The sequence below is a fragment of the Lepidochelys olivacea genome, assembly GCF_965140295.1.
Source record: "Lepidochelys olivacea isolate rLepOli2 genome assembly, chromosome: 17".
NCBI classification, from domain to species: Eukaryota; Metazoa; Chordata; order Testudines; family Cheloniidae; genus Lepidochelys; species Lepidochelys olivacea.
In genome coordinates, this window is record NC_140427.1 from 12,587,644 (window position 1) to 12,600,392 (window position 12,749).

At 46.9% G+C, this 12,749-nt stretch overlaps 1 protein-coding gene across 1 annotated transcript in view; it reads right to left on the bottom strand.

Annotated features, from left to right (window-relative positions):
• LRRC75A (leucine rich repeat containing 75A) overlaps positions 1 to 12,749 on the bottom strand; it is a 192,159-nt gene that overhangs the window by 123,036 nt on the left and 56,374 nt on the right. Inside the window, exon 2 of the mRNA XM_084650816.1 lies at positions 7,183 to 7,311. Within this exon, the coding sequence (XP_084506942.1) occupies positions 7,183 to 7,311 (129 nt within the window). The remainder of the gene's footprint in view (positions 1 to 7,182; positions 7,312 to 12,749) is intronic.

The window sequence follows — 12,749 nt, forward strand, 5'->3', positions numbered from 1 at the left end:
CAGAGGCCTACACCCCAAAGCCAACACAGTCCTGATTCCCACTAGACAATGCCTACAAGGAAAGCACTCCACACTCATGCTGGCTCACCAGGACGCAAACGTAACTCCCCAGGCCACAAATGATTGGACAACTTGAGGAAGCCTTGAGAAGGTAGATGGGGATGTACGAGTATGCACAAATCATTCATTGTCAATGATACAGCCCACATGGAACGATACACAACCGCTTCCCAATGGAGGTGATGGATTGGTTTCATTAACATTTAGCCGAGACAGGTCCTGCTTTGTTGCACTTCTTTCACATTTTGGAAAACTAAAAGATAAATTACTTGACACCGCCAAATCTTTCCCTCTTTAGCGACTCTTCTTCAGTCACTAGGTACCACAGAGGAATTTCTGTCCTTGAAATAAACTAGAGTCTTTCATCGCTGTTTAAGTAGTAATCATTCTTGCACACGTCAATGAGACCTCGTTAGGTATTGGTGTCAATTGTAAGACTGACACAAGTGCTTCAGAACTCCTCTTGAAGGAAGTAAAATGCTATTGATCATCGTTTCTTTGGGATGCCCTGGGATACCAGGCACCAAGGCACTTTCCAAACTGTCCCAGAACAAGAGCAGCCACCATTCTCACCCAGCCAACACACCCACACCTAGGAGAAAGTGAAGCAGGGATTTAATGGCAGACAAACATCACAGCAGGAAGTGAAGAAAAATATCAGAGTCTCAATTGAAACTGCGAGGAGAATTTAGTTAAACAGAATGTAAATCGTCAAAGTTGATTTATCATAGAGACCAGGAATAATAGTCCAATCCTTGCAAAAATCATCACTGCCGCACCCCCTAGTTTGAAGTGGTTTCCATAATATACAAGGTTTACAGTTTGGTTCAATGGCTCTCAGCACCCTCACTATGCAAATTGTTCCAGCACCCTTGATTGACGATGACTTTGATCAGTAATCAGGAGCTTGGTGCTATGTCTGGCAGGCTGGAGCAATGGGTCAGTGCCAACAGAAGGAGCAGCGCTCCCTACTGAGTTCTCAGCCCCACATTCCCCAGCACTTAAGACAGGTAAGGGGAAAGGTACCCTAGAAAACCTGAGAGAGAAATTGGTTTGCATAGATAATCCATCTAGTGCAAATCCATCATCAACCAAAGATTCCTTGCAGGTATGAAATCTGAGAAGATCACAGGGCAAAGTGGCATGAAGGAACCTGTGTTTTTTTGGCTCTAGACTGCTGTGTCTATATCTAATAGAGTTAACAGGTGAATGACAGCCCTGACCTTGCAATGAAGCACAACGCACAGGCCACACAGATAGAGAAGCTTCCAGGCTTGGAGCCTGTCTCTTCAAAGGCAAAAAGAGAGTGACCCCACCACAGAATGTGCTTTCCTGATGTATTTCTGTGTCACCACATTGACACTCGGTGGGCAGCAACTTAGACGTTTTGATGCTCCTGCTCAGGGCATCCCCCCTGCTACACTCCAGGCACTCCCCACCTCTATTACGAAACAGCAGATTTGCATTCCAGTATCTGCTAAACCCATCTTCAGAGTTCGCAATCTATGAAATCCAGGAGAGAAAGAAGTGGCCTAATACAGGACCTCAGGAATCACAACGATGTAGCAATTCGGAGATAGTCATCTTCCAAAGAGTTTTACAAACCACTAATTATTTCTGGCGGCACCTCTACGAGGGAGGTACCCCCATCTACTTGCCCAGATAAAGTGACTGGCCAGAGGCTACAGAGGGAGTCTGTAATGTCATAACTGGGATTAGAACTCAGAGACTTCTCCTCCCTAGGCCTGTGCTCAGACCACTAGATCTCATCTCCCTCATCTCTGCACATTGGTCTTGTATACAGAGTAGATTACTGGACAGCATCCCACCCCTTATGCAACGGACATCAGTTTAACTAGGGTTGGGCCCATTAGACGCTCAGTGCCGGCGCATAGAGCTCAGTGTCAAGGAAACAGCTCTCAGTTTGAAGAGTTTAATTTATTACAGCTTCAGGTCATGCTGATCCTCCAGACTTACTTGTTTTTTTGCTAAGTCTTGCTGGCTTCCCCTAATGTAGAGGTGCTGAGTGATGATTGCCAGTAATGGTGTCACTGAAAATTACACAGATGTTACCATTATACAATTTTAGCCTTAAAAAAAAACAACAAAAAAAAAAAACACAGTGCCATTTTCTTCCTGCTTCAGCCTTTTTCTATTTTCCCACAGTTATTACAAAAGAGTTTTTCAAAAGAACATCTCTTATTACAAAGAAAACAGGAACGTGGGACAAAACACATTAAGTAACGAGAGATACTGGGAGTCGTTATTAGTGAAGTGTGAGCTTCCCAGCCACTTTGATATTGCAAAATATTTTAATACGATGCAGATGTATTCAGCTCCCATACAGAGGGATTTTCAGAAGCAAGCCTGGCCAAAAAGGAGCATTAATGCAGAATATCACTGGCTTTGACAGTCAAATCGTTCTCATCTCCTTTGCTATTATTTCAGATATTTGGATATAAGAAGAATCTGGCTCACAGCTTAGCTTGGATCCCGCAGTGAAGAAGAATACTTCATGCTTACAAAGGCCACGGCATCTGAAGATTGCAACACACGTTATAAAGGTGGGTAAATATCACTTTCCTCATATTACTAATAGAAAAAATAAGGCAGAAAGGCACAGAGGTTGGCTGCTCTGCTCAGAGTCACACAGTGAGCCAGTGGCACAGATGAGTCCAGAACCACAGTCCTATACTATAACCACCAGACTGCACTGTTCCTTCCCACCCCGTATTTGTAACATCAGCATTTGCTACCATCAAAATTAATGTGATGTCAGGAACTCAGAACAACAACTGTAATCCAGGGTCATGTCACAACACACAGGCTGGGGGGCTGGATGAATGATGCGGCTGGTAATAGGTTATGGTAGGGCGCTCCTTTGATAAAGACACAGAACTAGCAGTAAGGGCATTTTGGTTATAGTTCATTGACTTCCCATGGGACTCTGGGCATGAAACCTCCCTGTCTCTTGATGTCCCCATCTGTGAAATGGGGAAACCAACCCTGACCTCAGCAGAGTGCAATGAGACCTCATTCATTTGCGTCTGACGTGCTACGAGGGAGGGGCTAGCCACAAGTGCAAAACATTATTAGGGAGCATCACACCTCTGACCTACAGCAGGCCATCAATGACCCAAAGTCGTTCCCCTGCGACGCCTATGTCAAATGAGTCTCTCTCAGTCCCTCACCCAGAGATCACGTATCCACGTCATAAAAGCAGAGCTCTGATCAGCACTAAACAGCCCCTCAGAAAGGCCCAGGGTGAGATGAGTCATGAGAACTGATCTCCCCTCTACCCAGGAAGAGCAGTCCCCTCTCAGTCAGGGTTGAGGCATGCCAGAGAACGAAGCATACGCTGCCTCTTACCTACGTTGCACCCATTCTGTGACTAGACAGAGCACTTTTCAGAGCTGTCAGCCTGGCACCTTTCCTCAGCCCATGGGGGGTGGGGGATTGAAAGGGAAGTCTCAACCCCCCTCCTGCCCCCCAGGGCGGTGGTTGTGAGGAAAGAAATGCTAATTTAAATGTCTTTGATCGTTAGCAAATATCCTCCTGAAATGTCACTGGAAAACAACAGACAACGGTGAATGAATTCATGTTTAAAACTGATTTTCTGAGAGCTTCTTTCACTATAAAAGCACAGCCCAAGGCACTCAGCAATAGCTGTTACTGGGCAACAGACACTGATGGGTGATGTCTCTGTGCATGGCCCAGCACAACTCTTCTGTATAATGGACAGCGCTTAGTTTGTGTTCATGCATTCCAACAGGATAACCACATTTCAGGTCTGACTCCAATCTGGAATGACTCCACTAGAGTTACTCCACATTTGCACGAATCTCACTGAAATCAGGATCAGGCCCATCAGGAGAGCAGCTTTAAGGGGAGTTGTATTATACATTCTTGCATCCAACCGCAACCCCTGCATCCAAACAGGGCCAGAATTTGGAGAATGTTTGAATCTGGCTCCTACAAGAGACATCACAAAACTCATGCCCTTTAGATTTTAAGGCAGATCAGGACTACATGGCTTAGGCCCCACTGCAGCCTTGACACTAAATACACTGACATGCCTAAGAAAACTCACCCAACTAGGATCCTGGGTCGACTCTATTCGAGGCACTCTAGCTTCATGCAACTCAAGGGAAGACTCTTACCCCACTGTGGGTGTGAATTTACTCCTGTGGAATAAATGGACTGTGTCTGCTGGAGAGTGCTGAGCAGCAGAAGACATTAGAAAGTCAAGGCAAACCTTTTCTCTGGCCAGCTACAGAAGTTCATGTTTACTCAGAGTCTGGAGAAGCCACTAGGTTTGTATTTTAACTGAGAGGTAAAATACCAAAAGATCAGCCTTAGGATAGGGGTGTTCTAGACAGACCCTGAACTGAAAGGGTAACAGTGCAATAACCAGAGCTCTGAAAGTGGACTAAAACAAAGCCTAGCCAAGAGGGATAAAGCCAGCAAGGGGCCCTGATGATCTTCCACAGGGATGTGGTGGTTTCTGATTAAAAAACTGGGTATTGCCCTTTAGAGCAGTGTTTCCTGAACTTTTGAAGCTGAGTGCCCTTCAGGAAAATCAAACCAATCGGGCCAGCTTAGCCTTGCGTTGCTACAGGCCTTCCACCTTGCCTTGCGTTGCTACAGGCCTTCTCCGAGTAGATTGTACAGATCTTCAAGACAAGACCCTTCCTGTCCTTTCTTACATGCTTTAATGAGCATGGAAATGGTTAACAACGCTGACATTTAAAGTATCTTTGCTGGCACCCGAGTTAGCACCCACAGAGTTGGTTCCTGAAATTAACATGCGCTTAGTTTTGTTTCCAAGCAAACTTTAATCCATGGCAGGCGACTCGTGGGAGAACAAACACACACACCAGTGATGGACTGAATCTCCACTTTACCCCATTTATTACCTTGACTTCCACCCCTCCACCCTGTCCTGATCCATATGTAGGCAAGATTAAACCCAGCCAGTAATTTTTTTTTTGGAGGAAACAGAGCAATGTCAGTTACAACGAAAGCTATCACTAACCATACAGCTCTGCAATCTAGTTCACATTTCCCGACTCTGCGTGACCAAAGAATTTCCCATTGAAGACTGAATGACATTTTGCAGAGGAAAGTAATCGATTTATTTATTTTAGGTGTTAATATGTCTCCCATTGCCATAGCATTTGAGAACCTCACACTCTTTATTGCATTTATACTCAGTGATGTTACACCCAATATTCTTTCAGAAATATGCTTATGATATGAATAGGGCATAACCAAGATGTAAATTTATGCAAGAGGGGGCATGTGAGGTATCATTGGAAAGGTGATGATTTACTGAATGTGATTATCCAATTTGTATGCCTGTATCATTTCTGTATCTGGAAGTAGGAATATTGACTATGTAACAGTTACAACTGCGTTTTCACCTGGGGAATGCCCGCTGGACAGTATGCAAACAGCCTGGATGGGCCATTAAGGAGAACAATAGAACTTTGAAGATGCGACTCTCACTCCTTCCTGAGAAGTTTCCTGGGATGCTACTTTGACACTGCAGGGTCAGGTGACCATGTCACCTGGCACTGGACACCAGGTTGGTCTGCTGGTATTTTTCCACTAAAGGGGGGTGGGGATCAAACAGAGAAACAAAAGATTCCAGACATATGTAAATCCTATTTAAGGCTGGAGAGTGAGTTAATCAGGGTCTCTGGTTCTTCACGGACTCCCCACCCAGGATGACTGCTGTAAACACCCAAGACTGATCTGGGGAAAAGGACTGACACCCAGGCTGTGACAGGGGTCTGGCCTGTGAAGTGAAATAGATGGAGCTTTAAGCTGCAAGCAAAAGCAGTTCGTCTTTAAGGAACTCTGCAACCTGCCTAAAACAACATTTAGGGTGAGAAATTACTATTGGTAACCAGTTTCTTTAGTGAATTCAGCTTAGTTTGCATGTTTGTTTATTTTGCTCAGTAATCTGCTTTGATCTGTTTGCTATCCCTTATAATCACAAAATCTGTCCTTTGTCGTCATCGGAAACCACACACTCCCAAGCTTTGCAGGGGCTGATGAAATGGGGCCTGCATCCCAGTCGCTCTTGCAAAACACACCCTGACTAATGAGGTCCAAAACCAGAATCACTTCCATTTCTGTCCATCCCTAATTTAGAACCATCATTCCAACTCCTTTTCCATGACTCATCAGGGCCAGATCCTCCTCTGGGGTAAATCAGCATAGCTCCCATTGACTTCCTCCAATTTATACCAGTGGAGGACCAGGCACGTTGTCCTCAAAAACTGACGCAGGGTGGGTTAGGAAGGTTTCTGCCATAACTGCAGCTGACGTACGAACATGTCCAATATTGATACACTGCTTTGAACAATGTGGTTTCCATTTTTGACTTTGAAGAGAGCACCACAGGGCCAGCTCTCCCCCACTCCACGATAAAACCACCAATATGATGGGATGGGATGGAAAGCAAATCCCGGTTCTGACACCACAGTTCAGACCCATCGCCCCGTCCGATGACTATTCGGCTCAGGCTATTCCTTCTGACTGCCACTCTCTCCGGGTCCCCATGCTGCCAGCTTTGCTTACAGCACACTCAAACACTCGCAAAGACAGGGTTCTATTTCAGCTACCTCCCTCCTTACAGGGGCGAGAAATGTGTCATCTGGGTACTCGCTTCATTTAGAGAGACAAGAGGAAAGACAGGCATCGCAGAAATCAGAGATAGAAAAGGCCTAGGAAGTCATCCTGTCCATACTCCTGTATTGTTCCAGACAGTAGGTGCCTTGGTGCTTTGCTCGAGCAAATGAGACAGGAGGAAAGAGCAAAAACAGGGAATATGAAAAAACAAGGAACAAAATTAACTAAGTATTAAATGAACGTCATTCGGGTTGTTGGCAATTCACAGAGAGTACTGTGCATCGATCCGCTCTCCCCACAACAGGACATCTCTACTCAGAGGATCACAATCTGTGTTAACCTGAAGGTATTTTGTGCAGCATTGATTATAACAAACAAAAAACAAACAAACAAAACAGCTTCTCATTTACAACAAGTCTACATTTCCCAAACGATCAAGTGACTAGAACTGCCTTGGTCAGGTAGTTAGAGCAAGTTACCTACCGGTTTGGGGCAATGGATGTATCTAGCGAGACTGATGATCAAGTCATGGGTGATTGGATCCACCAGGTTTCGGAAGCTGGCATATCTATACAGGACATCATCCAGGGAGGTCGATTCCATTCCTAAGTCCTGCAGAAAACAAGAGCAAGGTAAGTTACATTAGGAGGTCTGATGGCAACAGCCCATCTCTCACAATTCACCTGCGTTGGCAGTCTCAGGGTGGTAGACAAGGAGCTGAGATGTGCCCATCTCTAAGTACCTTGGCGAGGGGACACTTGCACTCCAATGCTTTACCTGTTCTATGGAGAGCAGACATCAGGCTCCAGGGCTGTCAACCTGGCACCTTTCATAAGCAATAAACTCACTGAGTAAACTATACTCAGCAGGCTTGATGCCTCTCACTCACCCAGGGGCAAGCCACAAGTGACTCCACTGAAATCTACAGAACTATGCCAGTGTAAGATCACTGGGAGGCAGAATCTGGCCCAGCGTGTCCCAAGACACAGCAATGTAAGGAATTTTAGCACAAACCCCACAACGCCATTAAACACACTAGTGTATATTGACCATTCCTCTCTTTAGCTTTTCATGGGGGGAGGGGGTGATTAAATACAGCAGGGGTCAGCAACCTTTCAGAAGTGGCGTGCCAAGTCTTCATTAATTTAAGGTTTCGCGTGCCAGTAATAAATTTTTCTTTTACAGGGGCCCCCGAAGGAACCCCAGACTGGCAGCGGGCTGAGCAGTGCCAGCAGCCAGAAACCTGGGCCGGCAGCGCGCTGAGCCACTCAGCCCACTGACAGTCTGGGGTTCCGTCCGCTGGCCCCTGCCAGCCACGGTCCCAGCCGCTGGCCCCTGCCAGCCAGGGGTTCCATCCATCCAGGCCGGCAGTGGGCTGAGCAGGGCTGGCAGCTGGGACCCTGGCTGGCAGCAGAGTGCCACTAAAAATCAGCTCGCGTGCCACAGGTTGCCGACCCCCGAAATACAGTGTATTCAATTTACTTCAGATATCTTCTCTTATCTATTAGCTGTCCTTTGTCCCTGGAGCGCAGGTCCCCAGGGGATACTGCCATGCTACTCAAGCTTACTGGCAGATTACAGCGAGTTCCACAAACAAAGCAGCTACTTCCGTAAGATAAAGCCCTTTGCTCAGCTTTCAATACAACAAGGATGTCCTTGTGGTTTGGGCACTGGGCAGGGATTCTGCAGATTCGGGTTCAATTCTCAGCTCTGTCACAGACTCTGTCTGACCATGAGCAAGTCACTTAAATCTCTCTGCGCCTTGGTACCGTGCCTGTAAACTAGGGTGTGACGGGTCTGGGTTTCAATCCAGGCCAGTGAGGGGTTGTGTCACCATTTGGCCTGTAGCCCTCTCGTGAACACACACACACACACACTCTTTCACAGCTGGGATAATAGGCTGTCCTTCTAGGCACCATCTTCAGAGTGCAACACACACCAACACAAACTTGCCTCCTGTTCCGTAAAGTACTTCAGTCGACAGACCCCTGGGTCTGGCCAGAGCGGGAAATTCACTGGCTGCACCTGCCTTCACAGGACAGCATGGAATGGGTGCTTTAAGAGTTAACACTGGATTTAGTATGGGAGGTTGCTACGCTCCCCCGAAAGCTGCCCTGCTAACACCGCCCCTGGTCTGTGTCAGTGAGTCATGGTGACATCCTGCAACTCATGACTTCTCTTGTGGGTTTTGCAAGTGAAGTCAGCTAGCTCTCCCTCTGGATGACCCATTTGCCAGCTGAGCCCAGATGCCAAGCAGCACATACACAACCCGTGCACTCAGATCAGTCAGACACTGCACATTTCAGATCCTGACAGGCGGCCTCCCTTTGCCCTCATGGAGCTGATGGGGGCTCTCACACTTGGCCAGGGAGGAATGGAGACATGTGACCGTTCCTCAAAGCGTACTCTGGAAATAGGGCAAGATGGGAACACAAAGGGGACGTCTCCAGAGAGAGAACAAAAATCAGGAAGGACCAAAACAAAAACCACAACCCAATGCAGCACAGCATGGATACTTTTAAAAGGGCTGGACATTCTGACTGCCCCATATCACGCCGGTAGCTGTGACGGCTTGGATAACGATCAGACTAATCAGCTGCATGCTTCAGGGTACAAGCTGCAGGGTCAGGAGCCATTTCCCTTGTAGTCACACTGCACAGAAGGTGGCGCTAACCTTTTACGCGGACAACCATTTTAGAGCAGGGAGAGGATCTCCCCCACCCACCTCCCCAGCGTCCTTACTGCCTGCTTCTCAACATCTCTTATTCTGTGGGACGCAGGGTCCCTGGACAGGATGACCAGATATTCCGATATTCAGGGCTTTGTCTTATATAGGACCCTATTACCTGCCCCCGTTCCGATTTTTCACACTTGCTATCTGGTCACCCTATCGCGGGGGTCACACTTTGAGCACACTGGGGTGAGGAACTCTAGGACAGGACACTAAGGGATGTGGTCAGGTGCTGGGCACTTCCAGAGATAGGTTAGCAGACTAGATAAAAACGTGCTCTGATCCTGAAAGGCAAGCGTAGCTCCTTAGATAGGTCCTTCCATGCACAAAGACTCCCAAAATGCTTTGCAATCACCCTCTATGTACAATCCACAGGAATCAATTCAACTCCCACTAAAATTCAGCCAGTGACAAAATGCAGCCTGGCAACTGTTTCAGAGTTCGAAAAACGGAGCTTTTACTGCAAGAGAGAGTCTTTGCACAGGTGACCTGTTGCTCTTGGAGAAAAGAGGGGCTTTTCTTTTTTCAAATGGGACGACAGTAAAGTATAAATTAGCAACCACCCAAAATAAATAAATACATAAAATAAAAGGCCAATTTACAGCCCAGCAAGCAGACAAACCACCACCACCAACTCTTCAGCAAAGGACAGAAGATAAGTAGACTCCAGGAAAACTATTGCAGTTTCTCCAGGCTTGTCCTAACAGACTTCCCTTCCAAGGGCGAGTAAAGCGTAAGAGTAGCTGTAGAGCAGAAGGGACAATGACATTCCAGGTGCTAAGGTAACGCTCCAGCAGCTGTCGGTTAAGTCACATATCATATGGGCGGACTATGAAACTGAACTGGAGACTTTCTGAGACAAAGACACAATTCTATACCCTCGTGTGAGACTCTCGATTAGCTGTAAGTAGAGCTAAAAGCATAGCCACACTAGGATATGCCAATTAAGCTACAGAGTCCAGCTATATGGACTGACGGCATCCAGCACGAAAGCTTTTCTGATTAATTGTATCTATCATAGAAGCACTGAGGGCCCCAAATGAGGAATCAGGGCCCTGTTGTGCTAGGTGACAGTCAAAAGATGGTCTTGAATAAAAAGAGCTGAAATTCCCAAACTTATCCACTGGATCTAAGGTGGGGAGGGGATGCAGAAACAGCCTCTCTAAGACCAGTACATAATTCTGCTTCAGGACCCTGTAGAAGACACATCACAAATCCTTCTTTACTGGCCCTTGTGTGTGTGTGCATGCCAACATTTTTGAAGATACAGCTTAATATGGAATCATTTAGGAAACTGAAGAGAACAAGGACCGTTCTCCCTGCTCCCCCAAAAAAACCTTTTGCCCATCAAAGTCCATCCCACCCTAGATCCACATCTAAGAAAGGAGACTTTCGGATGGAAGGGCAGCCTTGATCCTAGCAAATTAACTCATAAAAGGGGGCGGCCATCCAGGGTAGCAAGCAAAGCAGATTCTCAAAGATAGATGCCGGCTGACAGAGACTCCATCTGCCTGTGCTATTAATCTCCCTCATCATTTGTAATACATCAAAGGCTTAACAGTTTGCAGGAGACAATTCTACACCCAGCAGGTCCTCCATGGACTTCACCTCTGAAGTTCCATCCCAAGCAAGGAGAGATTCTGTGGCAGAACACTTTAAATCCGTCAGCCTCAGATGCCTGCAAAACTCAAAAATCAGCTGGTTTTTCTCAAAAATGGGAGGCTTGAACCTGGAACCCGGCAGCTTTCATCTAGACTCAAGGCCCAACGGAAATACAAAGGGATGTTAACGCAGCAGCCAGCAGAGTAGCTGTAGGAGCGTTACACATACAGGTAAGCAAACCGGGAAGCAACAGCAAGCTCTGTCCTGCCATGTTTGGGCTGGTTCTCCTGAAAGCACTTGGACCAATGGATTTTGTGCAGTAAATTATGCACCTGAATGAGAGTCACTCTGTTTTTCTCTTTTGACACATAGAAGATAGACGTTAACTCCCACAAAGTTGGTAAAACTAGTTGTAAGTAGGAAGGTAGCAAGAGGCACCATCCGGATATGAATAGAGCAGATACACTGTGCCTACCACAGGAATGCATGAAATGACACAGATCACTATTGCATTTAGTTTTCCAAAAACATTGCACATGGAAGCAGAAGTTGTGTCATTTTTAAAACCACTTTTAGCATGTCATTTAACCTCTCTCTGCCTCTGGATTCCCCATCCATAAACTGGAGGTAACACACATACATCTCACAAGGGATTTCTGTGACGATTATTAGATAATGTTTATTCGGCACTTTGAACACAGTGAACAGTGAGATCTGTCCTAGGCAACAGGAAAAAGATGAACTGCGTAAAAGATTGGGCCTGTTTCTCAACTGCCCTGCTCCTTGCGCATTCACACCAGTACAAAGTGGATGTCGAATGCTAGTGAATCACAATGGTATCATCACAGGGTGACTGGCCCCTTTAAGGGGGAGATGAGCCCAGCCCTACCTGTGACTAAATCAGCTGCCTCCCAGCTGAGACTGTGGGGCTAGGACTCAGTTGAGACGCTGAAGAGCACCTGGTCCTTAAAGGGTATGTCTACACTGCCAACAAAAAACACTGCCAGCAGCAAGTCTCAGAGCCCCGGTCTACAGACGCAGGCTCCGCTCAGCTCTGAGACCCAGCGATGGTTGAGGGGACGGGGGGGTGGTCTCTGAGCTGGGGCTCCACCCAGAGCGGGAACATCTGCACTGCTGTTTTTAGTCCAGTAGTACAAACCCCGAGAGCCCGAGTCGGTCTCAGTGTAGACATACCCACGAAGGCCGATGTGGTGAATTGCAGGGAGCAGGTAGGCTGCTGTAGGATACCCTGGGTTAGAGCAAGGACCTGACTTGCCCAAAGTCAAATTATAGGCCTTGTCTACACTAGAAGTTTGTACCCGCTTTAACTTCCTGTATAGTTAAAGCCATACAACCTCCTTAGTTGGGTGCTGCTAGTCCAGTGTAAGGGTGACTTGGGCCCAGTCGATGCTTAAAGCTGAGTCAACATAGCCACGGCGCTCAGCTGCGGTGTGAAAAATGCACAGTCGGAGCGCCAATCTAAACCCCGGCGCAACTAGGTTGATGGAAGAATGCTTCCGTCAACCCAGCTCCCATCGCGCAGGAAGGTGGGGTTCCTAACAGAGCCAGAAAACCACCTTCCATACATCACAGCATCATGCCAACCTAGCTATGGGACCATAGATTCACTGCTATAATCCCTATGGTATAGACATAGCCTTATACTGGTATAACTATTGCAACAGCCCGTAGAGCCAGGGGGACCACCCAGTCCACA